This window comes from Melampsora larici-populina (genome assembly GCF_000204055.1).
Source record: "Melampsora larici-populina 98AG31 unplaced genomic scaffold MELLAscaffold_17, whole genome shotgun sequence".
Taxonomy (NCBI): Eukaryota; Fungi; Basidiomycota; class Pucciniomycetes; order Pucciniales; family Melampsoraceae; genus Melampsora; species Melampsora laricis-populina.
Genome location: NW_006768781.1, coordinates 702,825 through 724,040, shown reverse-complemented (window position 1 = coordinate 724,040; position 21,216 = coordinate 702,825). Strand labels below are relative to the sequence as shown.

The 21,216-nt window shown below is 39.7% G+C and overlaps 3 protein-coding genes across 3 annotated transcripts; 2 read left to right on the top strand and 1 right to left on the bottom strand.

Annotated features, from left to right (window-relative positions):
• Nucleotides 1–5,540: 5,540 nt before the first annotated feature.
• On the bottom strand, nucleotides 5,541–6,178 carry MELLADRAFT_106314 (uncharacterized protein; the record flags this gene model as incomplete). The annotated part of the gene is made up of 3 exons (XM_007409707.1): nucleotides 5,541–5,631; nucleotides 5,821–6,010; nucleotides 6,085–6,178. 3 exons carry the CDS (start codon nucleotides 6,176–6,178, stop codon nucleotides 5,541–5,543), a joined length of 375 nt encoding a protein of 124 aa, XP_007409769.1.
• A 1,707-nt stretch (nucleotides 6,179–7,885) lies between these two features.
• Nucleotides 7,886–9,183, top strand: MELLADRAFT_106313 (uncharacterized protein; the record flags this gene model as incomplete). The annotated part of the gene is made up of 3 exons (XM_007409849.1): nucleotides 7,886–7,931; nucleotides 7,998–8,172; nucleotides 8,808–9,183. The coding sequence occupies 3 exons, from the start codon at nucleotides 7,886–7,888 to the stop codon at nucleotides 9,181–9,183; spliced, it is 597 nt and encodes a 198-aa protein (XP_007409911.1).
• Nucleotides 9,184–17,975: 8,792 nt separating this feature from the next.
• Nucleotides 17,976–19,853, top strand: MELLADRAFT_106312 (uncharacterized protein; the record flags this gene model as incomplete). Its single annotated transcript, XM_007409850.1, has 6 exons — nucleotides 17,976–17,979; nucleotides 18,074–18,158; nucleotides 18,220–18,343; nucleotides 18,413–18,581; nucleotides 18,682–19,601; nucleotides 19,716–19,853. 6 exons carry the CDS (start codon nucleotides 17,976–17,978, stop codon nucleotides 19,851–19,853), a joined length of 1,440 nt encoding a protein of 479 aa, XP_007409912.1.
• Nucleotides 19,854–21,216: the final 1,363 nt, after the last annotated feature.

Genomic DNA, 21,216 nt, shown 5'->3' with positions numbered 1-21,216 from the left:
ATCCACAAACAAAAACCTTAACTTCACAACTCAATAACTCATCCATTACTCATTGGAAGTACATGATATGACACCAATTATCAAACAGCATCATGATCTCTAGAAGATGCACTTTAGTAATCAAAAATTGGACATCATTTGAAGAAACCCGTAACTTCAAACATAGGTTTTCAACCAGATTATAAGGAAAGAATCACATGTAGTCATCATAAGAAGTGCCATCTAACATATAATTACATAATTGATTGCTTTGGCTGTGTAAATTAAGTAACAAAGTCATCACATTGTGTCATTACATGGTTTTTAGGGGTTTTTGGTCAAAATTGATAGCCTCTTGCTCAAGGCACGAGGTGCAAGACATGTCCATGAAGGGAGTAACCTTGTAAGTTTAGGTAAGGCCAAGGAGCCAAGGGAATTGGAAATAGAACCCAATCTAGAATACATTATGTACCAAGACGGGAAGAGGTCGTGTGTCACCTTTTGACACAAGGAGGAAGAAATACCTAGTTGAAAGACTCCTCCTCCTCTTCCAACATAATTTTTCCTTTCCTACTTAAGAAATCCCCCCATCTGTTTTCCTTAACTATCCACCCTATCACATTATTGACTAATTCACACTCAATTTATAACACCTAACATTACTAATAATTAATTTTGGCCCCCCACCCACCCTTCTCTAGTGTTACAGATATTCGAGGAGGCACTCAAAAGGTTGTGTGTTGGTACAGAAACCACTACAACAATTAAGAGAGATCTACAAAGAGATCTCTCCAAAATTGAACCTTTTGTAAACCTCCTCCAACTACCAGGCCCCGCGGTAAGGAGAGTTCAAAAGGAACTATCTGTACAGGCGGTGCCTAGCCCCCGTTATAAGAAACTTTCCCTCACTTAGGTATAACCTAAGCAACGGAAAGACAGTGCCCTTATGAAATAAATGATGATGTTATAAATTTTAATGGATTGGTTTTTGAGGCTGTTGACCATTGTAAGAGTTGTAAGGCATCAATATATATAATCATGGATGATTTTGGTATTGTGGTTCCACTTTTTTCTTTATCATCTACGCATTTACAGTCAATCCAAAATAGCTTGGCCCGCCAAGTTTTTGTAAAATAATATTTTGCCCAGTACAGGCAAAAATATAAGCATAGCCTTCAATCGAGATGAGTGAGATCTCAATTGAATTTGGCTAGTTGACTGTTGTTGACCACTCGACTCCATACCCTCCATACCCTCCAGCCCACCACGACTATACCCTTGATCCCACCACACCTATTCCAACAATCTGTTCCACATCCACCATGGTTAAAAAACCAACCAAAAAAGAAATTCTTCTCGAAGCTGAACGGAAAAGACGTGAAGCACTGTGAGGATTCAAATACCATTTCTTATTGATGATGATTCACTGACCAATGGTTTTTTCAGTGCGATTCGCCAAGCAAGACAAGCTGGACCCGAAGGCCTTAGCCCCGAACGTGGTAGGGACGGTAGCCCTTATCAAATGTACAAGTAAGCCTTCATTGATTCCATTCCATTTCACTCGATTGAAGTTGTTTGGTAGCTGTTGACCTTCAATTTCTCTCCGCAGACGTGGCCATCATTTCGAAAACGTTACCGGCGGCCCACGTCAATATCAAGATAACAAACTGATCCATTTGGATCCAAGATGCGAACCAGGTTTCCGACAATTTCAGTGTACACTTGGTAATGGACCGCCGCCAGGTGAGTTTTTCCACCCATCTTGAAATCTCTCTTTGCTTCCATTCACTCATCTCGCTTTTTATTCTCACTAGCAACTTAGCGGCGGGCGCCGCTTTAGCGGCTGACGCCGCCATGTCATGTATAAGTATTACAAAACCCTAATTGCACCCACATCTACATATAATGACTTCAGTGGCAGGCGCAGCCCTTGATGACCTCAACCTGAAAAACCTATTTGCAACAGAGGAGTCAAAAAATTGAGGCACACAGTGTGATGCTTGAATATATTTGGACAATGCAACACTTACAAAGTGATAAACAAAGTATGGTAAGTTTCTTGAAGCTCAATGTAATTATTAATACTGACAGAGAACCTGTACATACCAACAAATTAGAACTTCCACCAAAAAGTCTGGAACATTCTGATCTTTTAAACATCAACAGGGCATCAATACTGAGTCTACTGAAAGGATGTGGTTGCAATCCAGGTGATTCTCAACATGATCAATCCAAGTGGAGAATTAAGCTTTTCACCATATTCTAAAATCAGCCTATGTCATACAAATACATTTGATTTTTGTTGAGCCAATATATTGATTCATTGAATGATCACAATTCAAGTTTTGAAAGTACCCTTCTCCCTCAACCACTGTATATGTCTTTCCCTGCGTTGCATATGTAGGTATCACACAATTTTTAAATGTGATTGACTTAAATTTCCCAAATCTTATCAAAGAGTATGAAGCATTCCTCAATTTAGTTTCTTTGTAATAATGACTTAAATGGGTGTTGGCAAGAGTGTTTCTCAATCATCTCCAGTAAAAGGGTATTATTGGTTTCAAGATTGAAGTGGCAATCAAAAACATGGCAAGCTGACCTAAATACTTCAGAGACCAAAGAGCCTGAGCAGTGGGTATGAAAAAGACCAATGAGATGTATATGAAAAAACCATAAATGAACAGCAAAATTTCAGAGCGGACAACTGAATTGAAAATCATACCTGCTTGACTGTCTTTCAACTGTGGAATTATTGAGAGGTATACATGTACACTGAGAATGAAACAATTTCTGTGTTGGTCTGTTGGTGTACACAGAAATCAGTTGTATAGATCCACTTGAATCAAATTTTCAATCAAAGCATCCAAATGCTCTGATTGAGTAAGGATCTCTAATCTGACTTCAAGGACAGAAGCAGTATGGCATGGATCATCATATTTATATAAGATTTGTAAACAAACTTCTTGATTTGATTGGAATGTCACTTGTGAAATGGATTTTGGTTTCTGAATGTTTAGGCCTGTTGGATCTGATAAATTCATGATGATAAGATGGTAGATAGTGATGGTGATGGTGGTCCTTATTCCTAGTAGAATTCAAATTCAAGGAATCAAAGTGGAACAAAAAAGACATATATACATGATAAACAAATTATGCACTTTCAATTTCTGGGTTTCTTAGCATAGTTCATTGACCTTATTTTTGTCACTCTTGGTACTTGACTGGGTGTGTGATGAACCAGGGCAATATCTCTTGGATGTGATGTATGAATTAGGATCACATTGGTCAAGAATAGATGCAATTAGAAATTGTGTGATAGCAGACTACATAGTAAAAAGAGTGAGAAGAGAAAAATGGTAGAAGAGGTCATAATACTCTTTGAAAGCTTTCATTTCCAGCAAACCAAAAATAACATCATGAACTTTTTCAAAGTCTTGAGCTGAGCATTTGTTTTAATAGCTTCCTCTAATAATATCATCAGGCCTTCCATAATGGGTCTTTTTTTAGCCAACTATTGTTCCAAATTAGGCTTGTTATCATGAAGTAGACATGATCTAAAAGATCTGAAGCAAAAGAATCAGATGTATAAAACAACTTGCCCCTTAGACCCTCTTCACCCTATCATTGATGATTGGTGGAAATCTTAGAATAAGGTGAAATATGCTGTCAGGGAAGAGATAAGAAAAATGGTCATACTCGATCAAGGGCTTTGAGAACATCAAAGAGTTCTTCATTAGGATCCCAAAACCTTCATTTGAATCTCAGTTTGTTGAACAACTGTATTGAGCTTTGAGTCTGATTTGGACCTGTGATGATGGACTGAGGTTGTTTTTCTTCCTGTGAATGTGGGTCTGAGAGGGATGATTTAGTCAGAGTCTCAAACTTGATGAGAAAAAAGAAGATGAGTAGTTGATAATTTCCAAGTATTAGATTGACAATGTTTGGGATCACAAAGAAAGTTGATCTGTCTAAAAATTTTTGGTCTGATGAAAGCCTTGCTGGTCCGGTAGGTTTGCCTAGTGCCTTCAGAAAATATCTGCCAAAATCAGAAATTGGAAAAGAAAGATGGATATTGAAAACTCTACATCATAATTATATACAGCAGGATAATTGTGATTCTGATGATGAAGTTATGCTGATGAAAATAAAGCATGTAGATGAGTGAAAGAATTCAAAGACTTCTAAAAGAAAAGAAAGTCAAATTCAGATTCAAACTCACAGCTAGATAAATAGATCAGGACTGAAATTCCATGATTATGTGAGTGCATTATCTAGAATCTCCTTGATATTTTTGCAGATTGAATAATATCAGGATGATGATCATTTGTGGACCTGACATAGACGGAAACAGATAAACATGAAGAGTGTTTTTTTGAACTGATATGTTGAAAGAAGGGTAAATACTTGTTGTAAGCTTGTGCAAGTTGATAGACATGAGGATCTGAAGATGAAGAATGACTTATATCTTCTGTTGTACAGATTTTCTTCAAATTGTAAGACTTTTATGGGTTGTTTGAATTCAAGGTTTGAGATATTGAGAATTGATTGATGAATATAAAGACCAATTAGAGACTCTTTATGAAACTCAACAGCTTGATGTGGATGTGACTATATTTGAGGAAACATAGGAACAAAAGTAAGAGACATTTTAATGCAGCAATCCTATGGTCATTGGATCATGTCTTGAATAGGAGTGCTTATGATGGTTGAGTCCTGTGACATCAATGGAGAAAAGATAAGTTTCGGTGACAACGTTTCAAGATTGATGAATGACAATCGATTGCCAATGGAATGATAAAGTGTATTGATTGATGATAATAGATTAGATTGTATGGATTGATGAAACGAGGTGATGAATGCTTTAGAAGTCCTTAATTTGATAGACGATGAGATTGAATCAATCAAGTTTTTACGAATTTCAAGATGGATTCAGGTGCTGATTGAGGCTAAAAAGGGAACCTCCATCAACATTCATTCTAGTTCGCTCTCCCACTGAAATCGATCATAGAAAAATCAAAACAAACTCCAAATACCAAATCCGTGGTCATAATCAATAATCAATTCGGAACTATCGTTCTTCAAAGTTTTGAGTTTCATTGAAGCAGATTCATTTCCTTGATTCTCTAGATCATGCATTGTTCTTCAAATTTTGATATCTTTGATTGATAAGCTAATTGATTGAGATTTGATTGAAAGTGCTAATGTTAACCACTCAATGGGTTCGATTCCAATGGTTTTATTACTTCTTGATCCCATTCCAGCTGAGGTAGCCATGTTTATTGAATTTTGATTAACTTCCAATTAGATATTCATCTTTTCAAAGAAGAATACCGAAGTCAATCATGTCACTCAAATGACGATGATTAGTTATATGATTCATCCAGACTGAAACCTCAATCAAATGATGGAAAGTTGGCTCAAGAAGCCATTGGTTTGCACTGAGATGAGATTCTGACTTTCAAGTCTTGTGAGTCGTAGTGTCTTGAGCTGAATCGAATCGCAATGTCAAACCAAAAGTTTAGACAGTAGTTGGGACAACAACATGACTATTAGGTCAAAGTTCATTCACCTCGAGCCAATTCATGCTCGATTTCAATATCATTTTTGGCCGCCATCGAGTAAAGCTGGTTGACCGAGTATCGATTCCCATCTCTGATCATTGAGATTCAAAATTAAAGTCAAAAAGCATGATATGAAAGCTGAGTTTAAGTAAAAGAAGTTTGTACATACCATATTGTGTTTCCCAAATTCAAATGAGTTCATAATTCTCAATACAAGAAACCACCCTTGAGAAAAAGAGAACAAAAAAATATTAGATCTCTGAAGGTATCTGTTGTTTACATGGAGAAAGGTACAAAAAAATACCAAGTTCGATTTTCAAACATTTCTTTTGATTTTGGCCATTCAGATTTTAAAATCGGAGCTAGATATTTTGGTGAGTAAGATGAAGATTCAAAGCCTGGCAATTTATAAATAACTTTTATGATTAATGGTGATAGACTATTGCTATTTAACCCAAGGAAACTTATCACTATAAGGAACCCATGTACGAAATCAACACAGATCGATAAAGAAGGATGGATGAATATTCTGCGAGATTCATACCTTCTGTTGGGTTCTTGTCTGACCGTCGTTTGATTTGGGTCGAAAGATCAGGTAAGGAAGCTTTGGTTAACAAAAGATATCTGACAGTATACATTTTCCGTGTAGGGACAAAAAATAAATGTGTATTCAAGCTTATGATTGGGAGTTATTGTTCATTGTGAAGAGAAGGGAAAGACCCAGAACATACATTGTATGAAAGAAATGGATGACTCCATTTTGATTTTGAAGTTGAGCAGTTGACATTCTCACTTGTTCATTTAATTGTGTGATAACAATCCCTAATATTTTGAGGAAGACGTTCAGTTTGGACTTAAGACTGAAGGGTTTTGTGGTTTGAGAACAAGAGAGGAAAGCTTACAATGCAACAGTTTGTAAAACAAGAGATAGAGAAAGAAGATTTAGCTGAATTTCAGGGGTAGGATGAAATCAAAACGTTGGGAATTCCTTGCATTAGCTTGCGCTCAGCTTTGAAAGAAAAAGACAAAGAGTACACAAGACTGCATCAACACTACTGTTTTGAAATCGATGATTGAAGTTTAAGCTCAAATGGTACCTTTCAGCCGCTTGAGATAATGCTTCAACCTATAGGAAGGATTGGTTTTCCCAGAGGTCTTTGCGAGGTTCAACCTTCTTTACGAGTAGCTTGAATTGCTTTCAAAAACCTAGTGGTACCTAAACTACCTCGAAAGAAGGAAGAGCGAATCTCAAACTTATGATCTTGAGTTTTGTGATCGGGCGCTCATTGCGGGCTTTAAAGTGGCAGAGAAATTGAGAATGTTGAACTGCTATGGGATGTAGCTAGAAGAGGTCCTGTCTATAAAGTTTTAAATGATAAGATAGTCAATTTTGTTTATCATCCGGCACTAAGCTTGAGTAGGCTGAACTGACGTTAGGATGATCAGAATTCGTGTCCAGTATCTGATTCAGAAGTGATTACAGTGTTTGTTGAGAATAGATGCAGCTGTCAAAGGTACTGTGGATGTTCCACTCTAATCTGAAGACATTCGACAGTTGTTAAAAGGTGAATGGTGGATTTGGTATTGTTTTCAAGCTAGGTTTTTGATGGATCAGATCTTACGAAAATTTGTTGATGGAGCTCGGTTTCAGATAGCAATGATAGTTTCAATGTGATGAGCTGGGACTCACATAAAGGCCATCAGTCTGGGAATTCATGTGATACGCGTGCAGAGGGGGATAAGGTGCTTGGAGAAGGTGGGGCAGAGTTGGTTTGAGCAGCCAAATGTATTTGATGGTTGATAGGAGTTGATAAGGTCCAATGGAGGGTATCTAGTCTATCATCGGGTAGATGGTTGCATTTGTGAAGAAAAATGATTAAGAGTTACGCGGCCAATTGTTGCCGAAATAGTTTCTGACCCTGGACAAAACTGGAAAATCACGCTAATGGTGGATTTATGGTTCTCAAACCTATGCAAAAATTTGTGCAAGTTTCGAGCAACTTCTGTGCAAGACATGAATAGAACTTGCACGGAACTTGCACGGAACTTGCACGTCGGTCTCGCACGGTTTTCGTACCAGTTGGAACAAAATAGCTGGGGTCGTCAAAAAATTTAATGCGCAAGATTGGTGCAAGAAATCTTGCACGGATCTTGCACGTCGGTCTTGCACAGTTCTTGCACAGGTTTGAGAACCATAATTTTGTCCAGTTTTGTAAGCGAACCGTCTTTGGGATTAAATGTTATGATGATATGATGATTCTTTCTCTGTCCATTGCTCAAATCATTCAGTTCCAGCCCCACCAATATCTTTCAACGCCTTGATCGATCAGGCTCACGTCGACCCAATGCTTGAGAATCACGATATTCAAGGTCAACCTCGAGCGGTGAGCGGTAAGTTCTTTCATTACTCTGTTGAAAATATTCGTCATCAATTTAACTGATGTGATTCTGTAACAGAACCACATGTTGACATTGACTTGACCGTTACACCACCGCCACAATCCCCTGCAGCCACCGTTCAACCTAGCTCGGATGCTGACAAGGCCAAACCGAGCCTTGTCAAGATCTGGTTCCATGTGTACACTCCAATCCCAAAGACCAAGGCTGAAAAACAAGCCGGAACCGCCCAGAAGTACACCGATCTCACGAGTGATCCGGCTTTCAACTCCATGATTCAAATCCACGGGGCTACACTTGTCGATGTCAAAGAGGCCGTCTTTGATGCTTGTGCTGAAGTCAAAGCGGTATGCAGATCGCTTCTCAGAGAGGCTGATCAAGATGGTAAGTTGGCATTCAAGGGATATGTAGCTGGCCGTGGACCGTTTCTCAAGTCGGCCTTGAGAGTTATCGCATTGGAGGTAGTCCTTGACCAGTTCAAGGAAACCATGAAGACCAACAAGTGTAAGGAAGTTGGCTTTAAACTTCTTATGGACGTAAGTAACAAGTTGATATCGGCTCCATTATAAACTTTTACTGATCCCCCTTTGGTTACAGGATATCAATGTTGATCCGGAGTGGCAGAGGATCCGAATCAAGCTCATGAAAGACTATGGATGTGTCTCAATTGGAGGCAGGGAGTGTATGGGGATTATCAACCCGGAAAATACCAACGAGGCAGTCCACTTGAGCCATTTGATGATGGATATATGGGCAACTGCCTTGGTAAGCATTTTCTTTTTCATCATCTCAATTGTCTTTTATTGACCCTTTGCCTTCTTCGAACCAGTTCAAACGCAAATCTGGAGTGACCGAGATGATACCACCCAGGCTACCTGAATTCCAATTTCGCCGCATTTCCAATCAACCTTGTCATCCTCATCAACATCATGCTGCCCCTGCCGATAACGTTCAAACTACTTCACAAATTCCCAACAATCGTACCGAGTCACCTATTCCGGGTCCTCCTCCACCTCTTGAAGACTTCCTTACTTGGGCCAAGATTTCACCAGACAATGAAAACACCCGTGCCCTTCTCAAGAAGCTCGACATCATTGATTACAAAGCGCTCCTTTCATCTTCTTTGGATGTTCCAACCCTTGCTGGGTTGGGATTTGTGTATGGAACCGCAGTACGTTTACATGATCAAGCCCCACTTTATCAAGCTGAACTCAAGAGACACAAGGATCCCGGCTTTTGGGATTAATCCAGTCAAACAAGATCAAAATCTATAAAAAATGTTATTGTAGCAAGCACTTGTGTAGCTTAGCAAATATTGTATCCATTATTAATCCTTGTAAAAGATCGACTGTTTGACTGCTACTGCTGAAATGAAAATTTATGTATGAACCTGTGAAAACCTGGTCTATAAGACCATTAGCCTTTTGCCATAGTAAGATTTTTTTTAAAAAACTTGAGTGCAATTGAAGACTTATTGAGGTGAATCTTTCATATGGGTTCATTCGAATTGTATTCAAATTGGATCTCAACACACTTTTGACTATTCTGATTTGTGACTTCATCATCTCACAATTGATGAATTGAGCAACTTTTTGAGAAATAAGATGACCAATTCTATGGAGATTCATAAAACTGATTATGGAAGTTCCTCAATCAATCCTAAAAGATTTTTTATGTTGCAATCTGCAGTTCAAATTTGGTTACTCTTAGCTCTGAGACTCGATTAGGAAAAGTGCATGTGAGCTCTGAGATAAGCTCTTAAAGAAGTGGAAATTCTGGCTCGTTTTTGATCAAGGTATTCAAACAAATAAGAATGGGTATAAAAACCCTTTTGATTACTCAGGACACAGATATAGAGAAATTTGTTTTTGTGAGACGATACATGACTTCTCCTTTTAGGGTTGAGATGAGAAGATACAATCAAAAAGTTATCCATACTATTGATCCATTCTTGCTCGTCCAGATCATATCAATAATATCCACATGTCCCATAAAGCTTCTGGATCAGGCTACTTGTGGATACTTCACTCATAATCACCAGCAAACATCTCAGCTTATTGAATGCATCCTCCAGAGTCTGATTTCTTCTGAGTCGATCTTTGAAGACCTTGAAAATTGGCTTGATCGGGTTGAAATCCGGCGAGTACGGTGGTAGATAACGGACAAGGATGCCCAATGATGCGCACAGGCGTTCGATTGCTCCCCCATGATGGATGGTGCAGTTGTCCAGCACTAATACCGAATTACGAGCTGGATATCTGTTCATGACAGGCAGCTGGCAGTGGGATGGATCAATTGAAAAACAATCAGTTTCATTGAATGCATGAGAAGACAGAAGAAAGAATAGAACTTACCAAGATGTGCTTGAGGAACGCTTCAAAATCCTTTCGAAGGTATGCGTTGACCTTTGAGTGTACTGCGAGTAACCCCATTTCGCATATGGCTGCAAGCATGCTGTAATGGGGTCCGCATCGTTTTCGCTTCAATTTCGGTGGTTGTCCGCCTTTCTTCGATCTTACTTTGTTTTGCATGACCTCTAGGGATGTTAGACCGGTCTCGTCTTATGGAAGAAAAATAAAAACAAGTCAGTTAAGAAGTCATTCATTGAAGACATAACAAAGAACTGAACTTACCCAGGAAGACAAGGCATTTGGGATCAATGTTGGCAATCCGCACGGAATAAGTAGCCCGACGTTCCGCCGATTGGTTGGGATCAACCTTTGAAACGGTGTGAACTGTTAAGAAGAGTCGCTCCTTCAAATCGTTCGCAATAGTCTGGCGACAAGCAAGTAGATCAGTGTGATCATACATCGCCACTTGAACCTCATCCAGGAAAAGGGTTGGATCGTTGTCAATGAGCTCGATCATGAACTCGCGGTCTTCTCTGGAGTACAAAGTCTGACGGCCTTGTCTCTTGTAGGTCATGGTGTTTCTGATGACAGAGTGAGTAGTTTCGTAAAGGTTTCTCCATTGTCTGAATGACTTGGGAGATACATCGGTGAGAAGCTCGATGTTGATTTCTGAAATTGATTGTCCTAGAAGCCATTTGTTGAGGGCGACAACTTTGAGTTGAGGGCTGTATTTGACAAACCCCATACTGTAGTGTCTGATGAATCTAAAGGAAGGAGGATTGATGATGTTTTAGGCGATGAGGATGGTTGAGTGTAGCTCAATAGCGGTCAACTGGCCAGTGGCCAAATTCAATCGAGATCTCACTCATCTCGATTGAAGGCTCATTACAAGCATATTTTGGCCAATACAGGCCAAAATATTATTTTACAAAAACTGGGCAGGCCAAGCTTTTTTGGATTGAATGTACCATTTTTTTTGTCATTATAGACTTATTTTAGCAGTACCTGGTCACTTGAATATGCCCTTTATTACAGTTATACAGAGAAATTTACTTTAGTGTTATAGTCAAAAATACTTATTGGAAATAATATCAAAAAGATATTGCTTTGTTTTTTTAGTTGTCAAATTGGAATAACACTATAGCAGTGTTGAGAGAAATCAAATTGTGCTTTTTGGGTTCAAATCCATGTCCCTCCAGACCTTTAAGATATTTTTCTCTGGTGCCTTATCAGTACTCAATTCAACAGAAGTTCTCCTTTATGATTGTCTTGTTTTAGGAGGGCAGTCCTTAGACTCTTTCTGTATAGTCATTACTTGCAGATTGTACCCTTCACACTCTGTATGACCCTTGTTGGGTTATAAGTTCTACAACACTGCACAACATAATTCTGGATGCTGTAGTATTTAAAGCTCAACAAGAGCTTTAAAACACCTAAGAAGGGATAATCTACTACGTTTAATATAGTAGAAGTCGCCTAAAGACTGCCTTCTTCAAAGAAACCAGCACAAGGGCACTTGCTGACCACTTTGTGATAACAGAGAAAAAGATAAAGCACCAGAGAAATAAAGCAATACTGTTGTGTAGTATTATTCCCAGTTTTAAGCGCAAAAAGTCCACACACTATGTTATTACTATCAATACTGTTGTTAAGGATTATTCCCAATTTGACTTATAGTCTTTAACACACGTAAATAAATTTCTCCTTGCTTTGAAGGGGCGAATTTAAGTGATCTTAGTACAAATATAGTAAATAAATGATGATTTATAACACTACAACAAAGGTATAAGATGCAGAAAGGGGAACAACAATCCCAAAATCATCAAAGAGTACTTATATCCACATGTAACAACTTTTACAATAGTCAACAGCCTCAAAAACCAATCAAATCCGCCTAAAGAACCCTAAAAACCATGTAATGACACAATGTAATGATCTTGTTACTAATGTATTATGTAATTTTCACATCCAAAAGTGATCAATGACACAATGATTCAATGTACAGCACTTCTTAAGATGAATACAGGTGATTTTTTCCTTGTAAACTAGCTGAAACCCAATTTTTGAGATTACAATTTTTTCAGATGTGGTCCAATTTTGATCTACTATAGTGCATCCTGTAGCCCCCATGATACTGATCATTTATGACACCCATGTGACCTATTTCTGATGAGTGATGAGTACGATATTGAGTTGTGAAGTTAAGGTTTTTAGTGTTACATGTTGACTTGTGACTGTAAATTTGGAATTCACACCAATTTCTTATTTCCCTTATAACTTTTTACATAAACCTCCGTTACTAATGATTTAAAGTTTGTACATTATGTAATACACTCTTCTGCGTTAAATGAGCTATTTACCATCCTAATCTGACGTAATTTGACATATGTAATTAGCTGAAAACCTTCATTTTCAACAAAATTCACCTATCTTCTTCACTTTTCACAGCTGCTACTCTCTTTTTCTTGCTCATGTAGTATGAAATCATCTTCCACAACCTTCAAAATCCCGGAAAATCCTCTTGGCAACCTTAATTTCCATCACTACCACCATTACATATGTAAACTATACGTATAACCCTTGTTTACCATCTTCAAAAAAGTACCTTTCTGCTAATAACTTCTGTTTTCCCTTATCAACCTTGAAGATTAAAATTGTCACAGTATAATATAATTTTGTTCTTTCATATTCTAACCTCATAATACCCATAACTTTATGTTTACTACCCTAAGAATCATTTTCCAACTTTTACACCTATATTTTCAAATTCTTCTTATCTTTTCTTTTTCTGTCTTTTTGTAATAACTTTGTAAGTACAGTCAACTCTCGATATAAGCAAGCCCCATGTATGCATATCGCGATGTAAGCAAGGGTTTCCACGCGATTTTTTTTGGTATACGTGAGTGCTCCGCCAAAATCAAATTGCTTGATGCATAATGATTAAAGCATAAGATTGGCGAAAATATGCTCTTATCGCAAGTTTTTCTCTGTGTATACAAGCATAAATCTCACAGGAGAGGAAAAATATGCTTTTATGGTGATTATTTGTGTGGTAAGTCCGATTGCAGGGCGGTACCATATTGACTCGGCGGGGCCGGGCTGGCTCTGCCCCGCTCAAAGCGGGGCTTATATTTGCGCGCCGGGGGCCCATTCTCACCATAAACGCATAATTCAAGCCAAAAAAGGGCAAAACTTGAATTATGCTTACTTTGTGATTATGCATCGCTCGATGTAAGCACAGCAAATCTGTCGACGGTCGATATGCTTACATCGAGAGTTGACTGTAAACTATATTGATCTTGAGAATATATTTGAAATGAGATGACATAATAATGAGCTAATAAGTATACATAATCCTCTAAGAGCTTCAATTGATTTGAAAACCTGCATTTCAAATTTCCTGCTATACTGAAGTTTCCTAATGACTTGGTAAAGTAATGATGATTAATTTTCTTGATTGATACCATAAATAGATCACCACAACGCTGCACGGCATTGCGCAGCATTTGAGCCTTGATGTGTTGCACACTGCGGATTCTTGGCGTCTGAAGAGTCTGCTGTGTTGCCACATTAGGTGTTGCAAAACCCGTTGCAAGCATTGTTGCTCAGGCACTGCCTACTGCCACGCTGCATTGCGCTGCCAGCACGTTGTGTCTCCAAAGCCTGGTCCCAGTGCTGTCTAGCTGGGTTTTTCCTTCCAGCCCAAGCCCACATTTCAGTCCTTTGATACCTTTGAAACTGTGTCAGTTCATCCAACTTTAAAAAGTCTGCAACGTGAGCAACACAGCAAATGTCACACACTTTGACCCTGCTCTGCTGTGTTGCCGTTGCAGATTCTGCAACAGCAATTTTTCCGCTGTGATGTGGTGCATGCAATAGATATTTCAGCTTCCCTGTGCTGCCGGGTTTTAGAGAAACTGGTGGCCCAACTGCAACACAGCGCAATGGTTTGCAACACGGTGCAGCCCATCAGCCCAGCATTGTCATAAAGCTATTTTAATAGTACCTGGTCACTTAAATATGCCCTCTATTATAGCTACAAAGAGGAATTTACTTTAGTCTTGTAGTGTTTGTGACTTATAAAATCTTTGGGATTAGTATCAAAAGGATATTGCACTTTTGTTCTCTTAGTTATCAGATTATAATAACACTATAAGTTGAGAGTCAATTAAGTACTGTGCTGTTTCATTTAAAACTTGTGCTTTTGTTCCTTTGAAAGTCAGATAAAGATTCTTTTCTCCTTTGATAGTTATCGGTACTCCATTCAACAGAGTTCCCCTTTCTGATTGTTTTGTTTTAGGAGGGCAGTCTTTAGGCATGTTCTACTAGTCTCTTTGGTAGATTATCCCCTTGAAGCTCTGTATAACCCTTGTTTGGTTATAAGTTCTACAACGTGAAACAACCAAATTTTGTTAATCTGAATTGAGATGACCAGAGGGGATGATAGACTGAGATCAAAGGGATCATCCGGTGTTTGAACTCACCCAAATCCTTTGTTCTGATCATGTGGATCTCTTCAGAGGCTGTCAGGAAGCTCTATCCAACACATTTTGTGTGTGCACATTGACATGCTACACAAAAACTTACATGGTGTACCTTATACATGAAAATTTGGCAACACTTGCAGAGTAATGCAATTGTGAAGTTTGCAAAAACCACTTTTCAAGTCAATTTTCAGTGTGTTCCTGAAGCCAAGGGAGAATATTGAAAGGATCAGCAGTTGAGCAGGTGCACAACTTCTATCTTTGGTCTAAAGGACATTTGTATGCAGGGTATGCGGGTATGGAGGATTGAAAAACTCCTCAGCTAAAGTTTTCCGGCCCAAAAGCCAGATTTGATGTTTAAAGTGTTCCTAGGTGTTCCTTTCTCGTCCGCCTCTCTCAACTACATACTCGTGCGTCCGAGAGGGACTCTGTTATATTAGGTGGCGGCTACTTGGGGATCACCCTTCTTGTTCCCACCTCCCGCCTCTACGATGGACGAGAGAGGAGGGTGGAGGACAAACCTCAAAACCCAAAACACAAACCTGTATTGCCCTGTACAGATACTCAATTTTCAAGTAGCTCTGATCAAACCTCGCCAAAACGTCGTAGAAACAATCCAGACGAAGCCAGAGACGATTCCAGACGGCTCCCAATTGAGATACAGTTTCATCATCACATCATGATAACAAGCAAGTTTTTAAATCATCTAGAATGAATTAAACTCACGATTTAACTATGGTTTCTTTTGACCTTTTTATCAAACAAAAAGATTTGCTTTGAAATATACACTCTTTAAACATCACAGACAAATCTCAATCAATTTTTGTCTCACCTTTCCAAAATCAAAGGCACTCACATTCTGACTGACTTGGTGAACAAAACATTTCACTCAACAGACAAACAGCCGCAAGAGGGACTTTGTTAAGTTAACATCTGATAGATGTTCAGTTTCCTTCTTGTGCAATGATACCAAATAGGAAAATCTCAAAGTTTGAGTCTAGAAGTCGGTGCGTGTATTGACATATGGGAATGGGTCGGGGAAAAGGTGTCGGATAATGAAGTAGCCGGATCACAGCACTTCAGCTAATCTTTTCAGACGAATGGCAAAGTATCATTCTCTTAGTAATGAAGAATAGATGACGTCTCGAAAAGAGTTGGATGTTTAGGATGGCGAGATTCCCTAATTCCCAATCCTTATCAAAAAATTAAAATTCTGATATTATAATCTTTTATTCATCCAATCTTCATTATCCTAGAATTCTTTTCATACATCGAGAATTTGTTACTACAAAATTATTCACCTCCCACCCGCCCAACTTATTTCTCTTTTACTACCTTTATAATTAAGATTATGTATAATACGCAAATAATCTACACAAGATCATTTTTTCTTACAGATATTAGACCATAATTTAAAGACTCAATTCATTGTCATTTTTTCCAAAAAAGTAAATAGATAACTGTTGTAAGTGGCGCGAAAAACGCACAAGCCGCCCGCTAGAACTCGTATTTAGTTTCTTCTCACTTCTATGTCTAGTTGCGTTTTTTATTTTCCGTCAGGTTACATTACTATGCGTTAATTCAACCTGACCTCAGCGGCCGTTTAGTGTGATCAAGATACAACCAGTATCCAAAACAAATGAGACCCATTCCCAATTGAAAATTCAACATTGATGTCGAAACAAAGATCAGAAACAGACTCAGAAACAGAAATCCAACCCAAGAGACTAATTGCATTTGAAGTAGTGAATTTCATGCCCTGCTCTCCTGATCTGGTCAAAAGACAAAGCTTTTGATGTCTTCGATTATAAACTCAAATCAATTAAACTTGCACTTGATTCCTGGATGTTTGTTGGGTTTTTGCAAAACTTGTTGAGTGATCTGGATCGTTTCTACGACGTTTTGGCGAGGTTTGATCAGACCTACTCGAAAATCGAGTATCTGTACAGGGCAATACAGGTTTGTGTTTCGGGTTTTGAGGTTTGTCCTCCACCCTCCTCTCTCGTCCATCGTACGCCTCGACCATCGTAGATCATCATCACATCAGTGACGTACTTTTCAAGAATGATATTTTAGTCCAGTCCTGCTTGTGGTTTGTTAGTCACACACAAGAAGTCATCGGCGCAAGAAGTAGTCAAACTTATACTAGACGCGTGCGAGTTTGACATAGCCACTCTCTGTTCTGTTAAATCTCACTACTATAGAATCTAGATCAAATGTCCCTCTGTTCAGCATCGGCGATCTCATCGAGGAACCTTGTGGAGGTCCCAGCTCGTCGTGCTTTACTGCAAAAGTGCATACACGATTGCTGCGCCACCTGTTTCGCACCAACTTAGCCCCCAACAAAAGCGACGAAGATCGATAGCAGCAGATATCGCAGCGGCTTATGTACCGTGCCACTGATAAGCGTACAGAAGGCTCCGTCCAACAGACGCAACGCAGTCCAACTGTGTGATGAGATTTTGGTTGTGTATCGAAAGCAGCAGATATCGCAGCGGCTTATCTACCGTGCCACTGATAAGCGTACAGAAGGCTTCATCCAACAGACGCAACGCAGTCCAACTGTGTGCTGAGATTTTAGTTGTTCATATATCCGAACATTCTTATATTCCAAAGACCAGTCAATGATCTGGGTAGGTGAGTTAGTGGCGAGATCCTGATTAGTCTCTGGTCATGGTGAATCGTTACACCATCTCGTTTCGACATTCACTATTCACGTTATCAGATGTTTGATCAAACTTTAAAACAATCGCAGAATAATTATATGGCCCGGTTCAAGTGGAGAGACTGACACGTTCGGGAAACGCCGGGTAAATTGCAACTTCAAGTCATTGAGAATCGGTTTCACTCATGAAGAAGGAACATATAACAGTGGCACCGTTTCTTCATTGAGAATTGTCCATAGAGATCTTGGGAGCCTTTGAATTTCAGTCATTGTATCTTGGTGTTGCACAGACAATTTTTTGTTTACTTAACTTCGTATAGTATTCAGATTTTGTGATGTCGCCAGAGAACCAAACGCCGGTTGCAAGATGGCTTTGGTTAAAAAAACTCTTCATCGTCTCTTGTATGCTGGCAGAAACAGCGCAGATGACATTTCCAAAGTGGGTCTATAACAATGATATCTCATAAGCTATCAAAATCTTATCATTCTTCATCTTTCACATCTTTTTTGTCTCAGCTTTGTCGTACAGCCGAGCAAAATGGGTTAGTTTCACCCTCCCAGACAGTCGTGGGTTCGAGACAATTGACCAGGCGTAGAGCTTTTGTTTCTATCATCCTCGCAACTTGACCTTCAAAGCTCCGCTTTCCCTCGAGAACATCAACCCAGGCGTACTTGAAGCGCAGTTTGCTGTCCACGGCGAAATACCCCAAAGGGCTGAAGAGTTTGTCTGTTCTCCTGTAGAGATCACTTCCTACATCTCTGATTAAGTGATCTCTCCATAGACTCGGTGCAGAGCTGCTGCAGTCGTCCGATCCAATGAAGGAATTTGGTTTCACTTATATTTTAAGGAACAACCTTGGTAACCCTCAAGAGATGGGCCAAGAGCCAATTACTTTTGCTCGTCAAGTAAGTCGCTGCACTTTGCTTCAGGTTTGTGGACCATAAGAATTGATACATTTGGAAACCTTTTTCTAGATAGCAGCTTTGGCAGAATATCCCCAACTAAGCACATTGGTAAAATTCCCTGATGACGTTGTCAAGCGCAGTGCGGAGCTCGTCAAGGCCAACGGAGGTAGCATTGGGGCATACAGTTCTCCCCAGGGGATTTCACTTATCCGGGAACATGTCGCTGAGTTTCTTGGAGGTTAATAAGTCGTCTCTTCCTCAATTTCAACGTATATCTAGTGCTTGGGGATATTGAAGCTTCGCATGGGACTAATTGTGTGAAATGAACGTTGCATCAGAACGTGACGGGGTTCCGGCTGACCCAGAATCCATATATCTTACGGCGGGTGCTGCCGTTGGTATAAAATTAATGATTCAGCTTCTCGTTGCATCAAAAGAAGATGGAATTATGATCCCTGTACCGCACTATCCGCTATACTCGGCCGTTCTATCTCTTCAAAAAGCGCGGGAAGTAGAATATCGACTTTCAGAAGAAAAGGGGTGGCACCCTAGCCTAGAGTCTCTTGGAAAAAGTATACAGGACTCTGCTGCTGCTGGTACACGTACAAGAGCTATGATAGTCACCTCTCCCGGGAATCCAGTGGGAAATGTGCTCGGTCTTGAGGCTATGAATGAAATCATCAGTTTTTGCGCTTCGCACAACCTCGTCCTGATGGCTGATGAGGTTTATCAGTCAAATATAGCAAATCCTATCCTGAAAGATTTCATCTCCTTCAAACGTGCTCTCCTCAACCATCCTGATGAACATATTCGAACTCGAGTGCCGCTGGTGAGCTTCCATTCAATCTCCAAGGGTCAGATTGGCGAATGTGGTCGCAGAGGGGGATTCTTCGAGATTGTCAACTTCCCCAAAGATGTGGTGAAACAGATCTCCAAGCTTGTGGCTATAGATGACGCACCAGTTCAGGGACAAATCGGAGTCGACGTACTAGTCCGCCCACCTAGACCAGGAGAGTCCAGCTATGATTTGTGGTATCAGGAAACGACAAGAATCCAGCAAAAAATGAATGATAATGCCAAGAAACTCGTGGAATCCTTCAAAAGACTTCCCGGCATCTCATCCACCGAAGCTGAGGGTGCGATGTACCTTTATCCAAAAGTAGAACTTCCTCAAAGAGCTTTAGAAGCGGCTAAGAAAGCTGGAAAGAGTCCTGATACCTTTTACTGCTTAGAACTCCTCGGAAAAGCCGGTATTTGTGTTCGTGCATTTGTCCTTTTTACTTGTCTTTCTTACCATCAGTACTAAACTCAAAGTGTTTTCCTTTTTCAACAAAATCAATCGACACTTTGTTTATCACAAACATCACTGCAGGTTGTCCCAGGTTCAGGATTTCGTCAAGCGGATCATAGTTTCCATTTCCGTACCACTTTCCTTGGACAACACACGGACGAGTTTGTTCGACGCTTCACGAAATTTCACAAAGAATTTATTGCCGAATACCAGGACTAGTTCTATCTCAAGGTGCGCTGTTCACTAGATCTAAGCTATACTCTGGATATAGCCTTCGGTCCATCTAGCTGCTTCTCCAGGCATGGATCACCAAGACGTATCAGAGCTGTATCTTTATACCCCATTGTGTACTCTGGTAGCCTTCTACTTTAGAATGGTACTCATTCCGTGCCATAGGATGCCATTGACACACGAGGATTATTTCATGAGCTCATCTGTAGTAGATCAAGCCGGCATCAATGCTCACGTGTATCTATCATACTACATATCAGAAGATTGAAGTACGCAAGCAAATGATATACCTTGTGAAATTCCAATTCAATTCCTCTCACATATCAGGCTTGCTTGATCAACTCTTGATTGGAAGCTAGCATAAACTACATATACTCATACCTGCTATCATTTCCAAGGAAATTTCCACGTGCCTATGTTACAGAAAGAGCCTTATGAATTCGGTGGTAGCTATCGCACTTCTAGCATAATGACAAATTCCCTGGATATCACCTTGCAGGATATTCTCAAAAACACTCACTGAAGATATTACCATGTCCAATTGAGCCTGATGACCCGTCCGAAAAAAGCTAGAAATATGTAGCTGGAATCACATCACTGTCAGCCCCCAAAAACAGTTTCACGCGGCCGCCGCTATTTGACACCGCGACTTCAGCAGCCAGCTCAAATCATAAGAAACACAGGAAGTACATTGCAGATGTCACAAGTATGACACAGCATGGCACAGTATGACACCGGCACCATCCATATCAAGGGGCATATATTATGCATGCAAAGTGAAGATTTTGGTTTTAGTCGGCTCTGCAGATGATTTCAATTTTAATACACTGCGTTAACAAGTTATACATCAAGGCTCTATCCACTTTGTCAACAAGTCACTCACAAAGCAGAATTGCTCTTCTTTCCTGAGACTGAGGCGATAAAGGCTCTTGATTGGCAGAGTAATCTCGTCATCAAGAATCTAATTTTTCTCTTACCTGACTCCCAGGCTTTCTCTTGTCTAATCTTTTCCATCTCATTGAAATGTTATGGGGTTTCCAGAGGGATTATGTATAGCTGTGTACATACATATGTCCTCAAGTCTTCTCACCTCACCACGACCGCCTCTCTTGAAACAGTGAGAGAGTCGACAAAGTCTTGATCCAGCTTGATCCTCTCCCTCTGAAGTTCTTTTTCTTATCCTGCCTTGTCTTGAAGACCATCAAATGCCTCACTTTGGCTGGATAAGGTAGAATAAGGTCCCCGTATTTTTCCCTTTTCCTTCCATTGCTTTGTATTTTTGTAGAAAATGGTCACACTTGGGGTATTAAAGGGTGTTGGTTGACCCGCCTTGTAGGCCTCCGGAAGCACC